Below are 22,704 nucleotides of genomic sequence, written 5' to 3' on the forward strand. Positions count from 1 at the left end.
TCTCAAGGTCCTTCTGCACCCAGGCCTCGTTGCTGTTCATCCTCTGCTACCTGTTGGGCAGCAGCTGCCCCTGCAGTCCTTTCCTTTTGGAGGAGAAGCAGAAGATTGTGGGGTGGTTTTCTGAGGAGCATAAAGGAAGACTGACACCAAAATAGTTATTAACTTTGCCAAAATTTTAACTTCAGTTCCCTCAAATAAAAGGAGAGCTCACTAAGATGCTTCGCTCTCTGCCTGTTCTTCCCACTGCTTGTCTCACTCTCTTTTCACACATTCTCAGTGTAGTGGAGTTCAACAGTTTCACATTCTTCAACCCAGCTTGTATGTCATCTGCTTTTATGTTACTGCCCCTTTAAGAGGATATGGATTTACTGCCATTGAAGAATTGGTTTTAGCCGCTGATGGACTTAAGTATTCCTATATCATGACCAGTTTCAGTACTGTCTACCCTTCTTCTAGGCCACTTAGCATGTTCCTAATGCAAGTGTAATTTATTCCCCTGGAGGAGCTGGCCCTTTTAGCCCACTCTGAAGCTTAGCAGATGTGCTGCTGATTCTTGCTGCAAGCTTAATGTTTAATATGCAGTTCTTCTCATCCTTTGACGAGGCTTATTTTTGTCTACAAAATGGATCTAGGCCAGGTTTTTTTCTGAAACTAGTTTAAGGACACATCCTTAGTTTTAGGGCAAAATCTGTGCTTATGCTTTGACCTGTAAAAGTAAATTTACTGAGAAAATACCTTCTTTTCTCTTTGGGCTCCCACGATAGAGGCGACTTATGGTGCTGTACTGTCTGACTTAAGGCCAGTGCTCTCAAGGCTTAGTGGGAAGCCCACAAACTTATGCTTCAGGTCTGACTTACCTCTCCATTGGGTGTTTCTTCCCATCTGAGGTTTTTTCTGCTCCAGAACATAAATTCAGCTTAATTGAACAGTTATTTATCATATATCTATTGTGAGTGCCAGGAGCTGGCATTATAAAAATGAAGCAGTTGTCTGATGGATTGTGTAGACCCCCGGTGCAAATAGCTTGCTGTTTTTATGTGGCTCAGAATTGTTTCCTGTTGCCCATACTTTAAAGGAAAATATGGAAAGGTTTTCAGCGTGGTGAGTTTTTCTACACTAATGTTTCTTATACTACCTCTGAGCCAAAGATTCATTGCCGCTTCATAGAATCATAAGATGTTAGAGCTAAAAGGAAATTGTGTGGTCCAACTTCCTTATTTTGTAGAGGAGGAAAGTGAGGCCCAGAGTTGAGAGCCTAGTGTACCCATGGCCACATATTAAGATACCACGAGAGAGCCATGACTTGAACCTGGGGTTCCTGACTGCCTGTTCCTTCCTTTTCCTTCTGTACCCCATCAACTCTTAAGTGAAGGCATATACTGGTGACATCACTGATACATCTTATTCTTCGAATCCTTGAGTAAACCATTCTTTGATTTCCTCTGCATTTTTTGGCCTTGGGGCTAGAAAACTCAGAAACTTCTACAGTGATGCCTTGCCAAGAAGAACAAATAGAACTTGTTTGTGTAACGTTCACATTTTGGAGCAGCCTCCTGGGTTTACTGCTTGGATGGCATTACCTTGCTTAGAGGTGTGGCTCAGTTGCTGCCCTAAACCTGATTGCTGAATGGCTGGATTACTTAAAACTCCTCTTATTGCTTTTATCCCCGATCCTTAATGTCCTTCCTCCCCAATCTCCCTTGTGATGTTGAATGGTCTCCTCCTGGTCCAATTAGAAAAATTGAGATAATTAGAAAGCTGAATGTTCCGATGAGGGAAAGAGCATGTCCTGACATGTGAAAAATAAATGATGTGGCCCTGCAAAGGGGGAGTTTGTGTGTGTATCCTTCAAGAAGTTGTTTTCCATGACTTCATTAAAAATATCTTCTCAAAAGCATCCTTTCTCATTGATTTGTCTGTCTACTTGAGGTAGAGTTTAAATAAACTATATAATCTGATCTCCTGGGAGTGTTGACTAGCTGACAGGGCTACCCCCTACACCTTACCCTGGAAAGTCATTTTAACCCAATAGGAGAAGTCTCCAAGGGTTATGAGTCAGCTTTGCGTTTTTCCTGGGGGCAGAGGTCATTAAATTGGTCAATGATAAGGTAAAGGGAAAAGGAAGAATTTCTTTTTCTACTGATATATCACCCGCTGTTTATCTTCTTCTAGCTGGTCAGTATTGGTTCATCTTATAACTATGGAAATGAAGATCAAGCTGAATTTCTTTGTGTTGTCTCCAAGGAATTGCATAATACCTCTTATGGCACAACCAGTGAACCCAGCGAAAAGGCAAAGGTAGGTCATTGGGAAAGAGGGAGGGAAAGGGCATTCAGTGCCAAAAGATCATTACCAGAAGGTGGACCATGGGGGGAGGACTTATGGTCTGTATCTTATGGAGAGAGGGTGCATCTGTGTAGGCACAAATCTCTGAAGGTCTTGGAGTAAACAGAAGTGCTGAACTTGTATTCTTCCCCGTCACTAATCCCCACTGCCATCACTCAATAACAGTGTTTTTATAGTCTACTAAAAAAAGTGTCTTAGTTGTAACTGTCATGATGACCTGTGAGAATACTTATTGTAGGGACATATGATTGCACTGGGAGAGAGCACTGCATCTTCTCTGCATCTTTTCCTTTAGGAATGTTGCCTGGAAGAGTGAGAGATGCTCTAATGATTCACCCAGGCTCATACAGCTAGGATGTGCCATTTATGGGACATGAACCCAAGTCTTCCTGACTTTGAGGACCAGCTCTCTGTCCATTACACAAGGATGTTTTTCATAAAGTACTTATTTTAAAAAATACATTTTTTTCTCACATTTCATTAGCTTTATTTCATCTTACTGTTAGCATTTAATTGCCAACCTTTCCAATCTGCAACCAGTCCACTTATCTTCTTCTTTTCCACTGCCATATAGTCGTTACAATTTTTACAAGATAGCAGTTTTCCTAAGCTTTGGAGAAGTGTTCTTATCTATCTCTTCATGTTAGTAGTAACTGGTATTTACATATTGTTTTATGTTCATTACCTCTTTGATCCCCACAAAAAAATCTGTGAAGTAATGCAAGTAGTGATCTGTCCATTTTATTGATGAGGAATCTGAGGTTAGAGAAAGGAAATGCCTTAGCCTAAGTTATACCACTGGTTAATAGTAAAGCTGTGGCTTGAACCTAAGATTCCTGACTACAGGTCAAGAGCTTGTTCTACTGAACCATTTTGTCAACTTCTAGCTTCCATTTCAGTTAGCTCTAGAAATAAATCTTCCAAAGTTGTTTACATAGGTAGACATGGGTTTTGCAAAAACTCTGCAGTGCTTTCTCACTTGGTAAGGGTGCCCTTTGTTTCTGTGGGCAGATCTCAAATCAGTGAGAATGTATAACAGGGAAATACAGAATATATTTCTCTAAATAACATCAGAAGTTTGTAAGCGTTTTACCTTAGGGGCTGAAGGATACCTCTTTTGTACCTGAAAACCACCAAAATGGTTGGTAAACTGTTCAAGCTAGACTTACTTGTACAAAAAGCTTGGCATTTTGTTTGTTGTCCATAGAGCCTTACATATATCACTAGCATATGCTTATAGTATTGTATGTGAGTACTAGCTGCTGTAAATAGGTAGTTATTTTAAGTCTGTGCCCTTCCCTGTAATCCCCTGTAAATTCCAATTTATATAATTACCACTGTCTAAAGATGGTGTACTCTGCCTCATGGGTAGCTCCAGTGAGTCCCCTATAACTAGAGGTATTCAAGTTAGAGACTGGATGACCACCTATTTTTTAAATGTCTTACTCATCCAGTGGGCAGAAAGTTGGAATTGGTAACCTTAATTTTGAGGGTTATCATACAGCCTGGTGTTAGTGGAGTCTAGAATGAGCCTGTATCATGATACTTCTTGCAGAGAACTCTGGAATTGAGATGTTTTATTTTTCCATTTGGCCAAGTACACAGAGAACACATTTGAGTCCGAGGTGAATCAACACATGTTGCTTTTATAGTTGTGTGCTTAGGATTAGCTGTAGTGGAAGCATTTCCTACAAGGAACTTAGTCTTGCTGAGGAGATGTCTTACACATATCAAGCAGGCAGTAATTCAAGGCATCATATGATTGACATGCCAAAAGATTTGTTATAGTCAGTAAGTGCAAAAGTAATTCAGAGAATGGAGATAAAACTTTGGATTGAAGTACATAGAAAGTTTCATGAAGATATAATGTATCTTAGATCTTAAAGAATGGGTAAGATTTTACAAGGTTAGGAGGGGGAAGAGATTCGAAGGAACACAAAAATGGCATGAGCTAAAAGCTCAGGATATTTGAATTGATATTTGATTTGAACTGTGAACTTTCTGTTTAGTATAAGAAATCATATGGACCAATGGTTGTCTTTATTCCTTAATCCCAACAGGAAAAGTTTTTGAAAGCTAAAATGTGTACATAGATAGGTAAATTATAGGTCATGAATTTTTTTGTACATGCTAATTAAGGGGAAAAATGCAGCCTATATTTGAACCAATACTGTATTGTACTATTAAAAAGCCGGCATGTCATCTCAGAATTTTAAATTTTGTGGCTTTTTGTATGTTGTTAGAAGTCTGTTTAGAAACTCTTTGTGAACCAACTTCAGGTTTTCCTGAGACCTCCTTGGTCCCCATGAGCCCTAGCTGTTTGCCTGATCTTCACAACTACATCGACCAGTTAAAGCTTTAGGCAAGGCCAGTTCCAGTAAATGGTCTCTGATGAGGCTGTTCCATTACTGAATTACTCAGTACTATTTTCCTGGAGTTACTGGAGAGTGGAGGAGAGCCTAGTAACCTATTTGGAGTCCTTTAGTTGCTTTTAAGAGCTGATGTGAATTTGCTCCAGCATTGAGGCCACCTTCCTCTGGGAGACCTTTAAGGAAGAACAAGCGGATGACCAGGTAAAGCACTCTGCTCTGTCTCCTTTGGTATCCTTCTCGGACTGGATTTAGGATAGCATGCTTCCAAAAATTTTCAAAGTTCACAGTTAAAAGGATTCATTGTTTTCCACATTGAACCATCATAAGGATGTTAATATGTATATTGTGCTAGTAAACAAGGATGTGTTGTACTTGAAATTTTTAAAACACATTCTTCTCCCCTCTTCCTTCCCCCTACTCTCTCTCTCTCTCTCTCTTTCTCTCTCTTTCTCTTGCTCTCTCGCTCTCTCTCGTGTGTGCACATGTTCAGCTTAGGTGGCTTCTGATTGTGAAATGGATGGGAGCAGTTGTTAAGAGGCCCCAAGGTGTGAACCAAGTTCATTTTTATGCCATTAAAAAAATAACTCTCAATCGAAAAATAAGTTTTGTGAACAGTATCCTAGAGCCTCTGCTAAATTAGGGCATCAGCCACAACAGGCACATTCTAGGACTTATAAAAGGTTGCTAGTTCATGAACAGAGTTAACTCAGAAAGGAAGGTGGATTTCTTGAACTTCTTTTGGACAAATGGGGAGCTGAGAAAATACTATACCTTAAAAATTTATATAGTGTTTTTAAATTTATATGTTTTCTTGCTTCTTTGTTAATATAAAAAGTTATTGTTCACTCCTGTTTTAATTCTGCTTTCCTCACATTAGTCCTTGATAATTGCATTCGAATGAAGCTTTCAGTTTTAATTTGACGAAATATTTTCTTGAATTTTGGGGAAAAGCAATAAATTTAAGTTCCTTATGGGAGAAGACTAATGCTGAGAAATTTTTTTTAATTTATAAAACTGTAACTGTAGCTGTAACCTTGCCTGACTTACATTAGAAAGAGAAGCAGTTATCTTGGCTTCACTGACCGATGTGTTTGTACCAATGTGTTTGAAATGTTATTTTATTTTATAAAAAAGGTAGGTTACAGGAGCCAACCCTGTAACCATAAAACCCTTCTCCAATGTGTGCCTACATAAGCTTTCTTTTTGCTGTATGAAGAAGTTGTGGGGCATTGTGAGCAGGTGACTCATGAGTGTGTTGATTCTAAAAACTGGTCATTACTAAGGCTTCCACAGGTGGTTTAGTTCTGTGCATGATGGAAAACAGAAAGAAGTACTTCTATTAAAAAGTTGTTTTCACTTACCTTCATTTTTCAGTTACTCCTTTCTTTTATAAATTGGAAAACATCTATTAGGCACTGCTGCTCCACCCCAGCTTTTGAATAACAGAGAACACTCTTATATGTTGACTAATTGTATTCCAGTGCCATGGCTGTTGACTAAACTTTGCTGTCTTTTCTCCCCTCATCCCTTCTCTGTACTTGCTGCATGGTGCATGCTGAACCAGAGTGAAGATGAGGAGACGGATTACGATATGAATGACTCAGATTAAGTTTAAATGTAATGGTGAGCTCCAGCTGCCCTAGAAATTCCCCCAGAAATGCCTCACCCTTAACCCAAACTTCCCCTATAGCTAGTGCTGCTGCTATGTTTGTCCAGTTGTAGTTGGCCTGTGTAACTGGTGTTCCTTAGAGCAGTAGAACTGACTGATCGTAGATCCTGTGTAGTGAGCCAACCTACTATAAAGACTTGTTGGAAGTACATAGTTTATTTTAGCACTAAATAGCACTGGTTGTCATGGTAGCTGGAAGTGAGATTTCTAATGTCATATTACAGAGCTCTCTCTCCTTTGCACTATTTTGTTAAACATTTTTACTTATCACACAGATGAAGGTAGAGATGGCCTAGTGATACAATGTGTGGGTGACCCAAATATGGGAGGATAAGCTAATACATTTAGTAGCAAGATCTCAGCAAGTTGGACCAAGGGACTGAATCCCAGATGCCATTTAATAAGGAACACTGTAAAACTCTACCCGTAGGCTCAAAAATGGACTGTTCAATACAATTTGAGGAGTGAGTTGTCTAGGTGTTTATGTAAAGAATTGGGAATTTTAGTGGACTGTAGGCTCAGTGTAAGTCATCTGTGTGATCTTGGGCTACATTAAGAGAAACACAGGCCAGAGTGAAGTGAACAGTTGTCACATTTCACTCTGTCTTGGACAGACTATAAGTGTTCAGTTATTCGTACCACATTTTAGGAAAAACTTTGACAAACCGGCATGTGTCGGGGCGGGGGTGGCCAGGATGGTGAAATGAATGAAAAAATTATTGAAATTCCTGAGGTATTTCACTTTGAGCAGAGAAGATTTGGCTGGGATTTGGGAGAGGCCAGGTATATTGGAACAACATTAATGTTTGTTTTTTATGACTTTATTTAATAACATTAATGTTTTCTGATACAGTGTCTCAAAAGTCTTAGCGAAGCTTAAAAGCTTAAAACTTTTGAGCTATTAAAGCTGAAAACCACACTAAGACTTTTGGAACACTTTGTATTTGAAGGCCTGTAACATAGAAAATGGATTAGATTTATTCTTCTGAACTCCAGAAGACTAATGAGTAAAAGATGTTACATAGAGGCAGAATTCAGATCGATACACTTAGGACGAGGTTCCTAAGTGCCCCGCAACTTCTAACTCCTAAGAGTTCCTAAGTTCAGAAAGAAAGGGAGTAAGCAGATACACAGAGTTCCCTATCACTCCACAATTGTTTCTGGTTAATACATATTTCTACAGGATTTATTGTGAAAATAGTTTCAGGTTCAGGAAATATAGTTTTTCAGCAGCTTAATTTCCAGAGACAACCATTTGACCTTACATAGCCAAACATTCACTCTTTGGATGACTATGGCAACATTTATCAGAAAGCTCAGGTTAGCAAAACTTACTAGCCAGTATTCTGGGATCTCATTTCACATATCAAAAATTTTATGCTCTTAGAATTTTAGTATGAATTGCCTTAAAAGTTATAGCATATTTTGGAAATTTTGGCTTGAAGCTAAAAGCTGAGAATAATGTCATAAATCTCCTATGAGGTTTCTGGTGGCCCAGAAACACACGGCCAGCGTGTTATAGAATGGAGCAGCGGTAATCATAGGAAAGACAGTCAGATGGGTGCTTTTTCTGGTAATCAGAGTTCTAGGGCATCTAGGTTTATAAATGCTGTAAGAATTAGAGCCAGAGGCAGTGAGAATGAAAAAGGGGCCTTTCCTCTATAGAGCGCTTAAACTTTTGAGATGTTACTAAATGCCAGGTGAGGGTTCTGTTAGGAGTGGGATAAATTTAGCAAGCCAAGGAGTTTCCTTCCTTTTAGGGTCAAGCTTACCTTTGATAGGCAGGTTTCCTTTGCAAATAATGGTGTGTGAATTTAAATGTTAAACCCTAATTTGACACATTCTCATATATGACCCTTCAGCTTGATGCTTTGCAGCTGCTGAATGTGAGCATCTCTGTCAAATATTATTAGAGAAGATATAAAAAGAAAACAGCTCAAGTTACAATGAGTAGGACATAAAAGACTAATTCTTTAGAAAAGGGATGGAATAAACATTTATATAGCTCCTATTGTGTGCTGGACATTGTTCTAAGTGCTTTATAAATATTATTTCGTTTGATCCTAGTCAGCCAGTAAGCATTTATTAAGTGCCTACTGTGTGCCAGGAACTTTGCTAGGCTGTGGGGATGCTAAAGGTAAAAGACAGCTACTGCCATCAAGGAGCTCGCAATCTGATAGAGGAAGGTAGCCCAGGAAAAGAAGCTTCAAAGGGAGGTAGGGAGATGGGGACCTACCTCAGGAGGGGGTAGGGGGTGATGAAATATTGAGTGCAGCAGGGTGGGAAATGGAGAGATGACTAACCTAGGCACCCTCCTTAGATGGAGAATTTGGAAGGAGCTCTCCACTGTCTACCCTCTCCAGTCAGAAGGAGGGAAGGAGCTGCAGGGACAGGGGAGTTCCGAGGAGGTATAAGTTTCAGGGGTGAAATGATCTTGTAGGAGAGCACAGAGGAGTGCAGTGAGGTACACAATGAAGATATGACTGTTGTCTGTCTACCTGTCTGTCTGTCTGTCTGTCTGTCTATCTATCTATCTTTGACTCTTTAAGATTCTGAATTTAAATCCCTCCTACCTTCCAAAGTATTTCCTACTCACAAGAGAACAGGGAATTTTATATGAAACTGTAAATCTCTGTTTCATGCATTGTTTTATTTTTTAAAAATACATTACTTTCAAAACTGTTCTGCTCACTTGTCTGTGTTTCCTTTCTTAACTTCTGTTATCTCGTGCATTTTAAAAAACGTTTTAGTGATGCGCTTATTTTTTGTATCCCCTCCTCCCTGTGTTAACTTCACCCCCACCTCCCAGTTAAAAGCTAAGAGGAAAAAATCCTCCTTGCAGTAAATGAGCATAGTTAAGCAAAATGAATCCACCCAGGGACCATGTCCAAAAACCATTTCTCTTTCTATAGCATGAGTCCCTCCCCTCTCTTTCGGGAGGTGCATAATCTGCTTCATCATAGGCTCTCTGGAGATGGTTAGTCACTGCATCGATCAGAGCCCTCACATCTTTCAGAATTTGTCTTTGCAGTGTTGTCCTTACAGAAGCTGTGCTCACTTCACTCCACGTCAGTTATCCTAACCAGATTTCTCTGAAATCATCTCTTTCATGATTTCTTTCACAACATCACCCCATTTTATTTATATACCTCAGTTTATTAAGCTGTTCTGTAGCTGATGGACCCCTCAGTTAGATTTCTGTTCTTTGCTTTTCTTTTTAACTTCTCTTTTAATACTCCCTTCAGGATTAGGAGACTTGTTTTGTTTATGACTGTTTCCTCCTTGGCTGTGCTCTGTCCCTATGTGTTGACTTTGGTATGTTTTTAGCTCTGTTCTTTTCACTCAAAACGTTTGAAAGTCCTTTATTCCCTCAAAAATCTGTTCCTTGCCCTCCCTACCTCCCATGAGGATTGTGTTTAACTTTGCAGGGCACGGTAAATGATTCTTGGTTGTATTCCAGTGCTTCCTCTCCTTTATGGTAAATGCTCCTAAGTCTTATGTAATCTTAGCTTGTGGCTCCTTGATTCTTGAACTTCTTTCTAAATGTTTACAGTGTATTTTTTTTTTAACATGGAAGCTTAAGATATCAGGTATCTTATATTTTCTTTTATTTTTCAGTCGTTTGATTTTGTTCTAATATTTCTTCCTGTTTCATGGAGTCATTGATTTCTGTTTGCTGTATTCTGGTATTCAGGGAATCTGTTATTTGAGTAAGGTATACCATTTTTCTTTCCTTTCCTGATTCTTTCCTCCAGAGCTTTTATTTCATTTTGCCTCACTTCTAACATTCATGCAGTCGTCATGGAAAAGCTTTGCTTGTAATTATTATGGAGTTGCTTTCTCTTGGGCTGGGATTTTGAGTTTCTCTAGATCGACAGAAAGTTCTTTTCTTGGTTGGTGTCTTCGTTAGCGCACTCATTTCTTCAGCTTCAGTTCCTGAATTAGGACTTTGTGCTAGACTGAGGATCTGCCCCCTGCTACACTTTTTGGTGGTCTACTTAGCTTTACTTGCTCTAACTCTGGGTTAGTCACTTGGTCCACTGATCTCCACCCTTGGGAATTTAAGATTCAGAATGCTGGTTCTTCAGGATTCTCAAACGAGTCTCAGAGCAGAGAGTTAGGGACCTCAGAGCCCCTGGGAGTTGCTGAGCTTCTGGCCCATTTGGGTCTTACCTAATGCTTCCTTGCCTGCTTTTGTCTGCCTCTCTCCCAGTACTCTCAACATCACCACTGTGGGTTTCAAATCATCCTGGTGTCTTCTGACCATCCTGGGACTTTTTCAGGGTAACCTGCTATTCTGGCTGCCTCTAGATGCAGAGCCCTATATGATACATGTATATCTGGCCCTTGTCTTATGCTGGGAAGATTCTGACTTATTTTCTTGAGCCGGCTAGGGGGCTTCTGAAGCAAACTTTTTGTGTAATTCAAGTGGAAGATGTCACTTTTTATAGTGTCTCACTGGCTTTCTCTGTGTAAGCTTTTTATTCATTCCCTATTCAGGCAGTCATCTTGGCCAAATTGATAATTATATTTATAACAAATAGTCTTTAAGGCAGAAAGGATTTGCCTCTTTTCAGAAGGCTTTTCAGTTCAATTCACCACACATTTATTAAATACCTATTATATGCAGAAAATTATTCGTTGTGGGGAAAAGACAAAAATAACTAAAATATAGTCCTTCGTAGTTTAATTAACTGTCACAGTGACAGGTGGAAGATACATAAGAGAAATACTCCCAAAATATGATATTATGTCTGGGAATGAAAGATCACTTTCAGATGGGAGAATCAGTAAAGGCTTCACCAAGGAAGGAACATTTGAGTTGGGTCTTTCTTGAAAGGTGGATAAAAGTTTGCCAGAGATTGTTGGGAGAGGCATCCTGATATAGGGATTAGCCTAAGGAAAGTTAGAGAAATGGGAAAACTTGGAATTTATTTGTGGAATCAAGGATACTTCTTAGTTTTATTTGTTGGATTCACGTCCTTCCCCAAACAAAGACAATCAAAACAGGATGAACAGTCCAGCTTGCCAGAAGTGATAATATGACTGTGTGACAGGATAGGTGGTGTGAGAGAAGGTTGCAGCATTAGTTAACATGACACCAAATTTTTGGAGGGCTTTGATTGTTAGGCTTTGGATTGTTATTGTTTAGTCCAGTGGTGTCAAACTCAAAGAGAAACAGGCCACTAAATCCTACGTATCCCTGCTGGCTGTATATTGACTTAGAAAACCACACAGTTACATTATCTGTGTTTTGTTGTGTTTTCAGTTTGCCATCAGTAGGGAGTGTTTTCGTGTGTGACATTTCTGCTTTAGGTAGTAGGGAACCAATGAAACGTTTAGAGCAGAAGAGTGCGTGAAAGGAATTTGAAGGCAGATAACGTGAGTGTTCCAGGGGAAAGTCTTTGTGACTTAAGAGATCTTGACATTTGGAATCCTTGCTGATTACATTCTTTATTTGATCTGAAACATTTTTCCATGTTCATGAGGAAATTCTCTGTCTGACTGTGTAATTGACATTATAAATTACCTTGTAAGCAGCTATTGACTTTGGGGAACGAACTTTCCCAGCAAATTATAAAAACTACTGACTTGATTTATTTTATAATTCTTTGTTTCTCACAGGGACTTTTAAAAAATGTGTAGCTGGTAGTAAGCCTACTAGCAAAGCTGCAAGGTTCCATCACCCTGTTTCAAGGCATTAAAGTTTCTTGTAGGTTGGGTTAGCCTCAGGTGTGGGAGTGAATCTACAACTGAAACACATGATGACTGGCTGTCATAGTGCAGCCACTACCCTCCCCTGTCCACCTGGCACACTCCCACACACTCACTCCTTCAGAGTTCACCTGTCTCTTGAATGAAATTAGAGCAATTATTAAATCAGGGCTGTCATGTAGAAAAGGACGTAGAGCTATTCAGTTTGACAAGGGATGCCTGTCTACAGAGGAGGGCTTTCCTTGCAATATAAGAAAGGACTTCCAGATAACTCGGGGACAGCCTCAAGAGATAGTGAGTTCCCCATCCCTAAAAGTATCAGGGCACAAGTTGGAAGACTACCTGTCATGGATATCTGTAGAGGAATCTCTGGTCTTGGCTTTGCTCAGGCAATTAGCAGAGCCATTCTGTATTGGGAGCGGAGGGAGCAGGGCACAGAACTCAGTGTTCACGTGGGGTATGTAGTTCACACGATCACATTGTGCCCTCCCTGTAAGGGAGGCATATAGGTAGGTTGTTAAATGGCTGCTCCTAAATAGTAAAGAAGGGGATGCACCACTATGTAATACCTTGCACAAGAGGAATAGAGCAAGAGCTTGCTCATTAGACTTTTTTTTGCAAGCAGCCTGAGTCCTGAGATACATGGCAGGGATCATAGGATCATAGATTTAGAGCTGGAGGAGACATTGGAAGCCATTGAATCCAGTCCCCTCCTTTAGCTGATGAGGAAATTCAAGCAAAGAAAGGCTTGCCCAAGGTCACACAGCTAGTAAGTGTCTGAGGAAAGATTTGAATTCTAAGTCCTACACGTTTTCCATGGTGTCACTTGGCTGGATATTTCTGGGTCTGTGGAATGGCAGATAGACCTTTAGAAATATTATCAGGAAGTCCAAAATTTTATTCTGTCATTGTGTTGAGGTGTAAAGATAACAGGATGTTTGTAACACTTCAGAGTTTATGAAACACTTCCTTTACCACAGCCCTCTAAGGTAGGTAGTCAAGAATACAGTTAAAGAAACTAAGGATGAGGGAAATGGAGTGACTTGACTGGTGCATTCCGAATCAGACTAGCATGTCTAATGCCTTTTACGCTTGACTTGGTGCTTCTCAAGATGTTCTCGGCTTCTTCATTTTTTTCTTATTACCTGCTGCCTTTGTTACTGTATGTTTTTGTTCTATTGTGAGCAGTTTTATGATAACTGAGGAAACAAAGTCCTCAGGCATGCAGTTGCAGAACAAATTGGGTCTAGGGCCCTCTCAGGAGCACAAGCACGCTGAAGAGAGATTTATAAAGGTTTTTAATAGTGAAGTACAGTTACTGTTTTAAGGACTTTCCAGAGTTTGGGGACCCTGATGGGTTGCAATTCCTACATCTACAAAATGGCAATACAGTGATAAATGACTTCCCCAGAGTTATAAGGCATAAAACTCTGGCAGCTGTATAATATGTTGGTAATGCTATAAAATGAAGTCAGTTTAGTTTTCTTAATTTGTGTAAGCCAATTCTATAAGATTTTTAACATGGTCATAGTCACCCGAGTGAACTAACATCAGCTTCTCCAGGAGTAAACTGGAGGAGGCTTTAATACATCAAGTAATGCAAAGTCTAAGAAGAATTGTAAGACAGAGGACAATAAGGGACCATTTACCAAGGCTCATTACCAGGCCATTTCCCTGCAGCCAAGAGAATCAAAAAGAGGGATTCTACTAGGGGTTAAGGGGGACTGGTAGTTGTATTTCTGCTGTAACTTGTTGAATTGTTAAAGGCTAATTTCTGTTTCTCCTGATTGATTAATGTATGATATACAAGACTGATTGATCATAGGACAGGTGTCTCCTTGTGGAGCTATAAAAAGTCTAAGACCATACAATTTTGTAAGACCATTTGTGCTAATGAATCTACCTCAATTTAGAGGGAGGAGAAAGACAACTCCCTTGTGGCTGAGGTGAGTTTCTCAGTTTCAAGTGAGAGGTTCTAGCAGCCTGATCCAATGTAAAGACCCCAGTATATGGAATTAGGAACCAGAGGAACTCCATCCCCTTTCCATGTAGTTTTACAAGGTTTTGGATTGTAGCCACATCCCCTTTAGCCATGGTCTTATCTCTCTCTTTTTGTTTTTACATTCAAGCCACTGTGCCCCTAGGTTTTAAGCAGATTTCTTTCCCACTAGTCTTATAGTATTACTAAAAACTCATATTGGTGGAGCCAAATCATGTCCCAATCTAATTAAGGGGAAGGGAGGAATAAGTTTTGTCACCACATACAAATTGTTCTGGAGTCGCTGATCCTTAGGGGGCTTCAGATGGAGTGGAAAGCCATTTCGCAGCTGATCTAAGTGGGCCTGACCGCCCTGAGGTGATCTCAGCAGGGTTAGAGTCAACCCCCCAAGTGCCTTCACTGAAGGAGCCAACTATGAAGCCACTAAAGGTCAGGTTTCCAGGAAAACCATAATTTAGCATGCTCTGTTATTGGAGGTGGTGCTTACGCTAGTGCAGTGGCACACAGGAAAGGGTCTGCTTTAGTGACACTGGGAAACTGGACAGTTTGAGGGTGATTCACTACATCACATAGAGCCAAAGTGACATTAATCCCTTCCTTCTGCTTAACAAATATCAGGGAATGTAGACAAGGGGTCAAGACTGGTAGTGCAATATTACCACTCTCTTCTAAGCTGTGATAGAATATACAAAGAATTCACTATTTTCTATTTCAGCAAAGGTAGTAGCTTGAGTTGCTTCCCAGTGGGGTTATTTTTCTCTGGGTGTATTTAGCCAGCATTAAAGGAGAAAGGGGGGCCCATGAGTCAAAGGGGTTCACTGTGTCCTCCTGAGACCTGCATCCCACCTCCAGCAATCCTAGTGAGTTGCACAATGGTTTCAGAATCCATAATGGGAAGGACTGTCCACGGGTCAAGGTTCCCTTGAGGTATATGATTGCAAACCCAACCCTTGTGAGGCTCTGTAGCTTTGAGGTGACATAAAGCATGACCTAACTCCTCCTTTCCCTCCAGTGAAGATTACTGACTACATTAAGTCTTTTCCAGCCTCCTGAGAGGAGTAGAGAGAGAAGGGACAGGCCACCAAGAGAACAGCACAACTCAAACAGACAGAAACGTTATGAAACAGTGTGGGCTGGGGGTAGGTTTCACATGAGAATTACGTAACCAGGAATTCTTTCCCTTGATTTTGATTACTCTTGAAGTTAACAGCACCTGGAACGGACCTTTCCAAGAGGGCTGAGTTCCATTGGTCTGCTAGAAATTCTTGTATTGAAAAGTCTAAATGTAGATCTAGTCTGTCCTTCCACTCCTACATCATGGAGTTCTTGCAGCCTGGTTTATTGTTCCTATATATAAGAAGCAATGGAGGTATCTTCTCCTGATAGAGATGTATGTCCTGTGCGGAAAGTTCTTGCTTGGATGGGAGGGGGAGGGAGTGCCAGAAAAGCATTTCAAAAGGAAATATGTATAATTACCTCCTTAGTCTGATGCACAGATAGAATAAAGCCAGAGGAAGTATATCAGGCCACTTTATATGAGTTTTAGCACACAACTAGTGTCTACAAACTAGGGGCCTGAAAATTATAACAGGAAATGAGTGTATTGTGGCCATGAGTATCACAAATCACAATCCCGTTTCCTTAAATGCCCTCAAAGTTGAACAAACTTAGATAAGCAGAGTCACAATCTCATATATCTCTTAAAGAGATAAACTGTGTTACATAGGCTCCCTAGGTAAGCCAAGTCTGATTAAAGATACAACTAGTTAGATGGTTCATGATGTACCAGTTAGAGGGGGGAGGTTTACGTATTTCCAAGGTCACTGAGAAAACCCAGTAAACATAAACACCATGAAACAAAAGGCCAAAGTAATGCAATAATTCTCGAGTCTCCTTGTAACCTGGTAAACCTCTTCTGATGTTCATTTGATTGATACATTCCATCTTGAGTCCCAGATGGCCTGTGTAGTCATCTGGTCCATAGAATCCTTGGACATTCTAGAATAGATGTTGTCTTCAGGGAAGCTCCCAAAGAGCTTCTAGAAGACCTGTTTCATTGGTTCCAAGTCACTTGCAAAGATTCCTAGGTAATTTTGCTAACTAACATCTGCCAATAACAAGACTTAATACATTATGGTTTAGTACAGCCTTCCAAATTTGCTTTTCCAGTCTTTGTTCATGTGACAAGAAGTAACTCAGCTGTAGGAATCTAATCCTTTTAACAACAGAGCTATAAGAACAGTAACAAATTAGGAACCCATAATTCACCGAGCAGCTAGGTAACACATTTGATGAGTGCCAAACTTGGAGACAGGAAGATTCATCTTCAGTGAATTCAAATCTGCCCTTAGATACTTACTAGCCCTTACTAGGGCATTTAACCCTGTTTGCCTCAGTTTCCTTATCTGTAAAATGAGCTGGAGAAGGAAATGGCAAATCATTCCAGTAACTCTTCCAAGAAAACCCCAAATGGGGCCACAGAGTTGGACACAATTGAAATGACTGAACAACAACAAATTCACCTGAAACAATGTAATCTGCTGGCTTAAGGAAGAGAACCTGTTTTGTAAATGGGTTCTCCTTTCCTCTGCTGTTATCTCATAGACACTTTAAAGTAGGGAATAAAAGATGATTTAAAATTCTTTATAATTATCAATGCAATTTCATATGTAAAAATCACAATTTGATTTTGAGGTTTATTACCAGAACATACCCAAAGTCCTCTCTGTTCCATTAGACGTAGTTTGGTATGTTTATGTCCCGGATCTTAGATAAAAGTTTGATCTCGTTGCTTCCCCAAAGTTTGCAACTCCATTAAATTAAAAAAAAAAACACAAAAAACTTTTATATCTTTTCCCTTTCCCCCTTTTTAGGGCATAAAAATTATCTTCCTATCATCTTGAAGGAATGTGGTACTTATACATAAATATATAACTATTAGCAGTGAGAACTAGCTACATAGGTAAATAAATAAACAGCCGTCAACAGCAGTAAATAAAAAGATCTTTTGTAACGTGTCCTGTTAGGTAACTCAGATGTTTCAGCATTAATCTGTTGAATGACAAACTTCCACTGTTCACCTGCCCTGATAACAGAAACTTCCTGTGAAAGGAAGAGAGGGATATGGTTACGATAGTTTCAGGACTGTTCCGTCAAGGGTACATATTGATCTGACACAAGCCATAATGGGAAGAACTCCCTTAGTTCTGTTTGATTCTAGGCAAGAGGCTCAGAATTAACCAGGTGGGAAAATTTCCTGTTCAGAAAGGAAATATGGGAAATAGGGGAAAACAAAGTCAAGAGGCACCTGCCTACCTTTGCCTATGCCAAAGCCATCGCCTTAAAGTTTTCCAGGGACAGACCTCTCTGTACCCGTAGCAGTCCTCAGACAATACTCCCTTTGGGCGTACAACACGTCATCTCCCTTGAATGGTAGACTATTGGCCTCAAAACAATCCCGACAGTCATACCTGAAATAAAAACTTAGAACAGTATCAGATTATGGGTCTATGAGATTTTGCCTCAAATAGCAAAATTTCACTAATCACAGCTTAGGGTCAGGCTATTATTACTATCATTCCTTTCATGTTCTAGTAATAGTTAAAAATGAGCACAAATATAAGGATGTTTCATGTGTCCTCCATTTATAAATTTAAGAATAATCACATTCTGGAGTTTCACATAGCCAGTATTGACTCACAACGCCCAGAAAATTTGCTGGCTGTTAAAAGTTTCCAGAGGAACATATCTATATTGTGATTAACCCCTAAGGCAGAATGAAACCTCTAATTCTAAAGTCTGTTATTGCTAAGTTGGCGCACTACGTAATAATTATCAACAGTTAGTTTCACAATTTTCATTAATGATAGCTAAATGATCTTAGAGGAAACTTACTCTTTACTATTAGCAAACAGTTAAATTTTCCCAGTCTGACTGGGAGTGATCCTAGTGACTCACATTTCAGCAGGTGGTCAGCAGGACTGATAAAAAGACTTTTGACTCAGGCCAAGTAGAAGGTCTCCAAGGAACCTCACAGATAAGGATAACTTAAGGGGTCTGTGGTACTTTCTCCAAACAGTAAGTTATTATTATCCACTTTAAAGCAAATATATCCCATTAAATATTTAAGTTTTCAAACATTTTTTACCACATTATCTTAACAGCTCAATTCACATTTTAACAACACAGGTTAAAAGAGAAATTGCTTTTCTAACATTTCTGGTACAATGCTTTACCAGATTTCACAATGTAAGAAAATGTAGAGATGTGATAATAACAACATGTACAATATTATAAATTTGAAACATGAAACAAAAATTTATTATTGATCAGATAATATCAATTCAGTCGAATGCATTTCCAAATTAACTTTACATAGAAAATCATTCATCTTATCACCTTCAGCATTTTATACCAATCAAATCTAAAACCCAGTATGGAGTAATTACATTCAATTAAAGAAATAAGAATAGTTAACTTTTATATGGCATGTCCTGTATGCCAGGCATTGTGTTAAAGCATTTCACAATCATGTGATTCTCACAACAACCCTAGGAGGTGGGTGCTATCATTATTATCATCCCTCTACAGATTAGGAAACTGAATCGAAATAATTTGCATCGTCACACAGTTTAGAACTCCCATTGTTCTCTGTGCCTTTTCCCAGTGTGGTAGGGATTCTAATTTGGAATAAGGTAGTGAGTGGAAAGCTGGGTGGCCTTGAATTCCCTCTGCTACCTACCATGACTGAGAGCGACAAGAGCAGTGGTGGCCCCCAACTAGAGACTCCCAGATTATCAGTCACCACAAAGACCTAGAGATCACCATTGTCCAGCCCTGCTGGACAGAATATTAGCTACCATGTGAGATTTGGAATTTGGAGTAGGGGCTGGTGTGGTTAGTACACCAGGAGTGTAAAACTTACTGTAACAGATACCTGAAAATCCATACCTTTGGCAGAACCTTTTTATTTACTTTCTGCACAAGGATCGAGATGCAGTAACTAATCTAGGATGCACCAGAAGCCCTAGGGCTTGTATCAATATTTACTCCTGACCTAGGAAGATTGGGAAACACTGGAGGCTGACAGGAGCTGCTCTGTATAGCTCTGCACCTGGGGGAAACACAAGTCTTTCAGCAGCAGCTACGGAACCTGGACACCAGTGGCTGACTCAGCAAATACTGTGGGCCTGTGCGGGGGCAGATCCTCACATCTAGATGTAAAATCTGTAGGTCAGATTCAGCAGCCTCTGTCAATTTCTTAAACTGAAGCAAACTTACAGGCTTTTTTAATAGCAGCAGGAGGAGATGTCAGTGCAGCCATCGCAGGGTTATTGGGTTCCCAGTCATCGGCAACATTTCTGTCTCTTGAAAAAAATGTGATTTATTTTTTATGATGACTTAATTCTTTAAAATACTCGCTGTATTTCATTTTGGCTTGGAATCTTGTCCTGTCATAAAACTGAACCAATGCAGTGCATTTGGAGATGGAATACAGTAATTGATGTTTTATTTTCAAACAGTGGAAATCAGTGCTTTTTAGTCTTTGTTCTATGTTCATTGTAACTTTTGGAAACAAATATCAGCTTTTATAGTGGGCGAACAGGTTTTATCCTACAACTGTTCAATTTATTAGCTTTTTGAAACATTGGCTATGTATTATAAGAATAAGAATTGTTAAGAAGAAATAAATTACTTGTGATACAATGCTGTTTTTGTAACTCAGATGTGTATTTTAGCTAGCAAAGTGCTATAAAATTTATTCCTCTGATTTTTTTTACTCCATTTGTATAACATGCAAAATGTCCATTTGAAATTGCATTTTAAGAAACATTGCAGTAGGAATAACTGAGTGAAACTCATGTAATCACAAAGTGAGAACAGTGAAATATGTGTGAAGACAGATATTTCCCTGACTGTATAGAACCTTACAACTGCTTTGATAAATATCTTTCAGCAAAAGTGCAATCTAAACAAGTTCATTTAAAATATAGTAAAAATTTATGATCTTTGATAATTCTTTAAGTATGCCTTTATTATACAGAAACCTACACTGTTACATTGTTTCAACCTTCAGAGGTCAACTATAAATTACCTATTAGTCTTTAGTGCAGATTGAAGATGCACTGTCATCTTAGAAAGCACTTTTGCAAAAACTAAGGCTCTAAAGCTTTACAGTAGCTATTTCAACATGTGTTATAATTTATAATTAGAAATATCGCTTTTACTCAAAGTTGGTGATATTTCAATTTTTAGCCAAAGAAAATAGTATCTTTTTGAATTTAGATAATGGTATCTTTTGAGTTTATCAACTATTTCTCTTGTGCATAGGTAATACATGAATTAAAAATGAAATGAAGAAAGGTTATGAGATTAGCTGGTACAGTCATGAGTCCTGATGTCTTGGATCTGATCACATTATTCTGTCATTCTTGGACTTAAGAATTAATTGATTAATTAATTAGCTAATTAAGAATAAATGACATTCATTGGCTTAGAAGAAAAACAGAAATTAGTTAATAATGTATTCTGTGTTAGACAAGAGACCATAGATAATCAGATGCAGCAGTCTTTTCATTTAACCATACTCATAAATGCAAGGAGTTATGTGTACCCATATCCATCTCACAGCTCACTAGTTGTGGTTTCTTCATACTTTGGGTGAAATGAGATTAGTCCAAATTTGATAAAAGAACAGCAATAACAACCCAAAACAATGTCAAATGACAATCTCATCTCTGTGTGAGACCTTGTGAAATTGCATAGGCCATGTATGGTATTGAAATATGTCATGTTTCAAAGGCCAGAAATGCTTTTGTTTTGTATTTTCTAGGGGTAGCTCCTCACAAAAGTCTAAGAGATGGTAGAGAGGGGTGTGTGTGTGTGTGTGTGTGTGTGTGTGTGTGTGTGTGTGTGTGTGTGTGTGTGTGTGTGTGTGTGTGAGATAGTCATTCCAAGGACATTGTTCTGTATCTGACAGTGATTGCTGTTGTGAGAAATATTGTCATCTCATTTCTTGCCACTTGTTTCATAGTTCTTTTACCTGCTGTTCTGGAGTTCCTAATAGAGAGATACTTGAAGATATGGAGACACACTGTCTATCATTCCTTTGCTTCCTTTAAATGTTTTGTTTGCCTCTCCAAGAAGCTTAGTGAGCTTGGTTGCCTTTCTGGGGACTGAGCAGCTGAGTGACTGCCCTTTGAAGTCAAGCCCTCAAGCTTTTTGTAAAGTTTTTTCTGATTTTCATTCTGCTTTTATTATGTTTCAGATTTTGCAAGAGAGGGGTTCCAGGATGTGAAGACCACAGTATTGAGAACTGAAGAATTTTCACATTTTTTCCTCCCAAAATACAATGAATTGCCATGTTGAAGAGGCTTGGCTGAAGAAGAAACCTGCTTTAGACAATTTTCTCTTGAGATCTGGGTTTGAATTTGAATCTTTTTTGGGGGGCCCGTTGAGGTGGTGTGAGATGGAATTGACTGGCTGAGAGAGTGAAGAAACTACTCCTTGGCAGAATGCACAGAGAATGTGTGTGTTCAGCCTGATGCTGGTGCATGGCAGGACTGATCCCGGCTGGAACAAGCGCTCACCCTGAATTCTTTCCCAGGTCTTGTCTTTGCAGGACTGAGGCAGAAAGGTCCTATAATGATTGGTGTGAAGTGATTTTTTTAACCTTTCTTTTTTTTTTCTTTGGTATTAATCATTGAGGATAGTTTAAAGGACAATGTTCTTGGTGCTACATATTACAACCCTTAAATGCAGATGTTTGGGGCCTTCACTGTTAGGAAATGCTTGGCAGCCCCAATTTACTGTCTTACACTGTTTGGTCACCCCATCCATGCTTAAGGAGATCAAATGATATTAGAATGTGATATGTTCAACATCAGGTGGTGAGAGGCTGGCTGGCTTCAGCCGTCCAGTCTGATGGCGTGCATTTAGTTGGGAGCTTACCTTTCCCTTCAAAGTGAATCTCCTAAGAAGAGAAGATTCTTTTTGTCGCTACTTCCTGAAGACCTCTTATCTTAGTAACTAATTCTTCTAACAAAAATTAAGCTTCCATCCCAGCTAAATGTTGGATTAGAAAAAAACGGAATCTCTTAATAATTACTTTCCAGTTAAGAAAACTTTATATTCTCTGCCCCTCCCCTTTTAAAAAAAATCTTCCTGTTTTTACTTTCTAGAAATGCGTAAAAATGTTAAGAATTTTTTTGAATTAGGTTAGATGATCTAATGAGAGGTACAAGTTTTGCCTAAAATTACACAGACTGGTTGGTGGTAGTTGCTGACCTCTGTCAGTGCATCTGTCGTCCTGGTGATCTCCATTGGGATTGGGGAGGAGTTTTGCACAGATTTTCACCTGATTTCTTGAGTTTAAAGTCTGGATTGAATTGAAAACTTCAGGATGTTTACAGTGCATCAGACGTCTCTCTCTTCCTCTTTCATTTTCTTTGTAAAACTATGCAGTTCTCTCTAGAATCGTGAGGATGTTTGAGATCTCACACAAAACCAGGACAGGATACGACAGCCTTACATGAGATTGGAGCTGTTAGTATTCCTTTTAAAAAAAAATCTGTTAGCATGCCTTTTAAACAGATTTAACTCAA

At 39.2% G+C, this 22,704-nt stretch overlaps 1 protein-coding gene across 2 annotated transcripts in view; it reads left to right on the forward strand.

Annotated features, from left to right (window-relative positions):
• The window catches only part of KCTD5 (potassium channel tetramerization domain containing 5), an 83,387-nt gene extending 61,221 nt beyond the window's left edge, over positions 1 to 22,166 (forward strand). The window contains exons 5-6 of one of the 2 annotated variants that reach the window (XM_072602436.1): positions 2,173 to 2,298; positions 21,369 to 22,166. In XM_072602436.1, the coding sequence (XP_072458537.1) occupies positions 2,173 to 2,298; positions 21,369 to 21,398 (156 nt within the window). In that variant the 3' untranslated portion in view covers positions 21,399 to 22,166. The remainder of the gene's footprint in view (positions 1 to 2,172; positions 2,299 to 21,368) is intronic. The other variant, XM_072602427.1, reaches the window with a different exon arrangement.
• Positions 22,167 to 22,704: the final 538 nt, after the last annotated feature.

Source organism: Notamacropus eugenii, chromosome 1, assembly GCF_028372415.1.
Source record: "Notamacropus eugenii isolate mMacEug1 chromosome 1, mMacEug1.pri_v2, whole genome shotgun sequence".
In the NCBI taxonomy this organism is placed as follows: Eukaryota; Metazoa; Chordata; class Mammalia; order Diprotodontia; family Macropodidae; genus Notamacropus; species Notamacropus eugenii.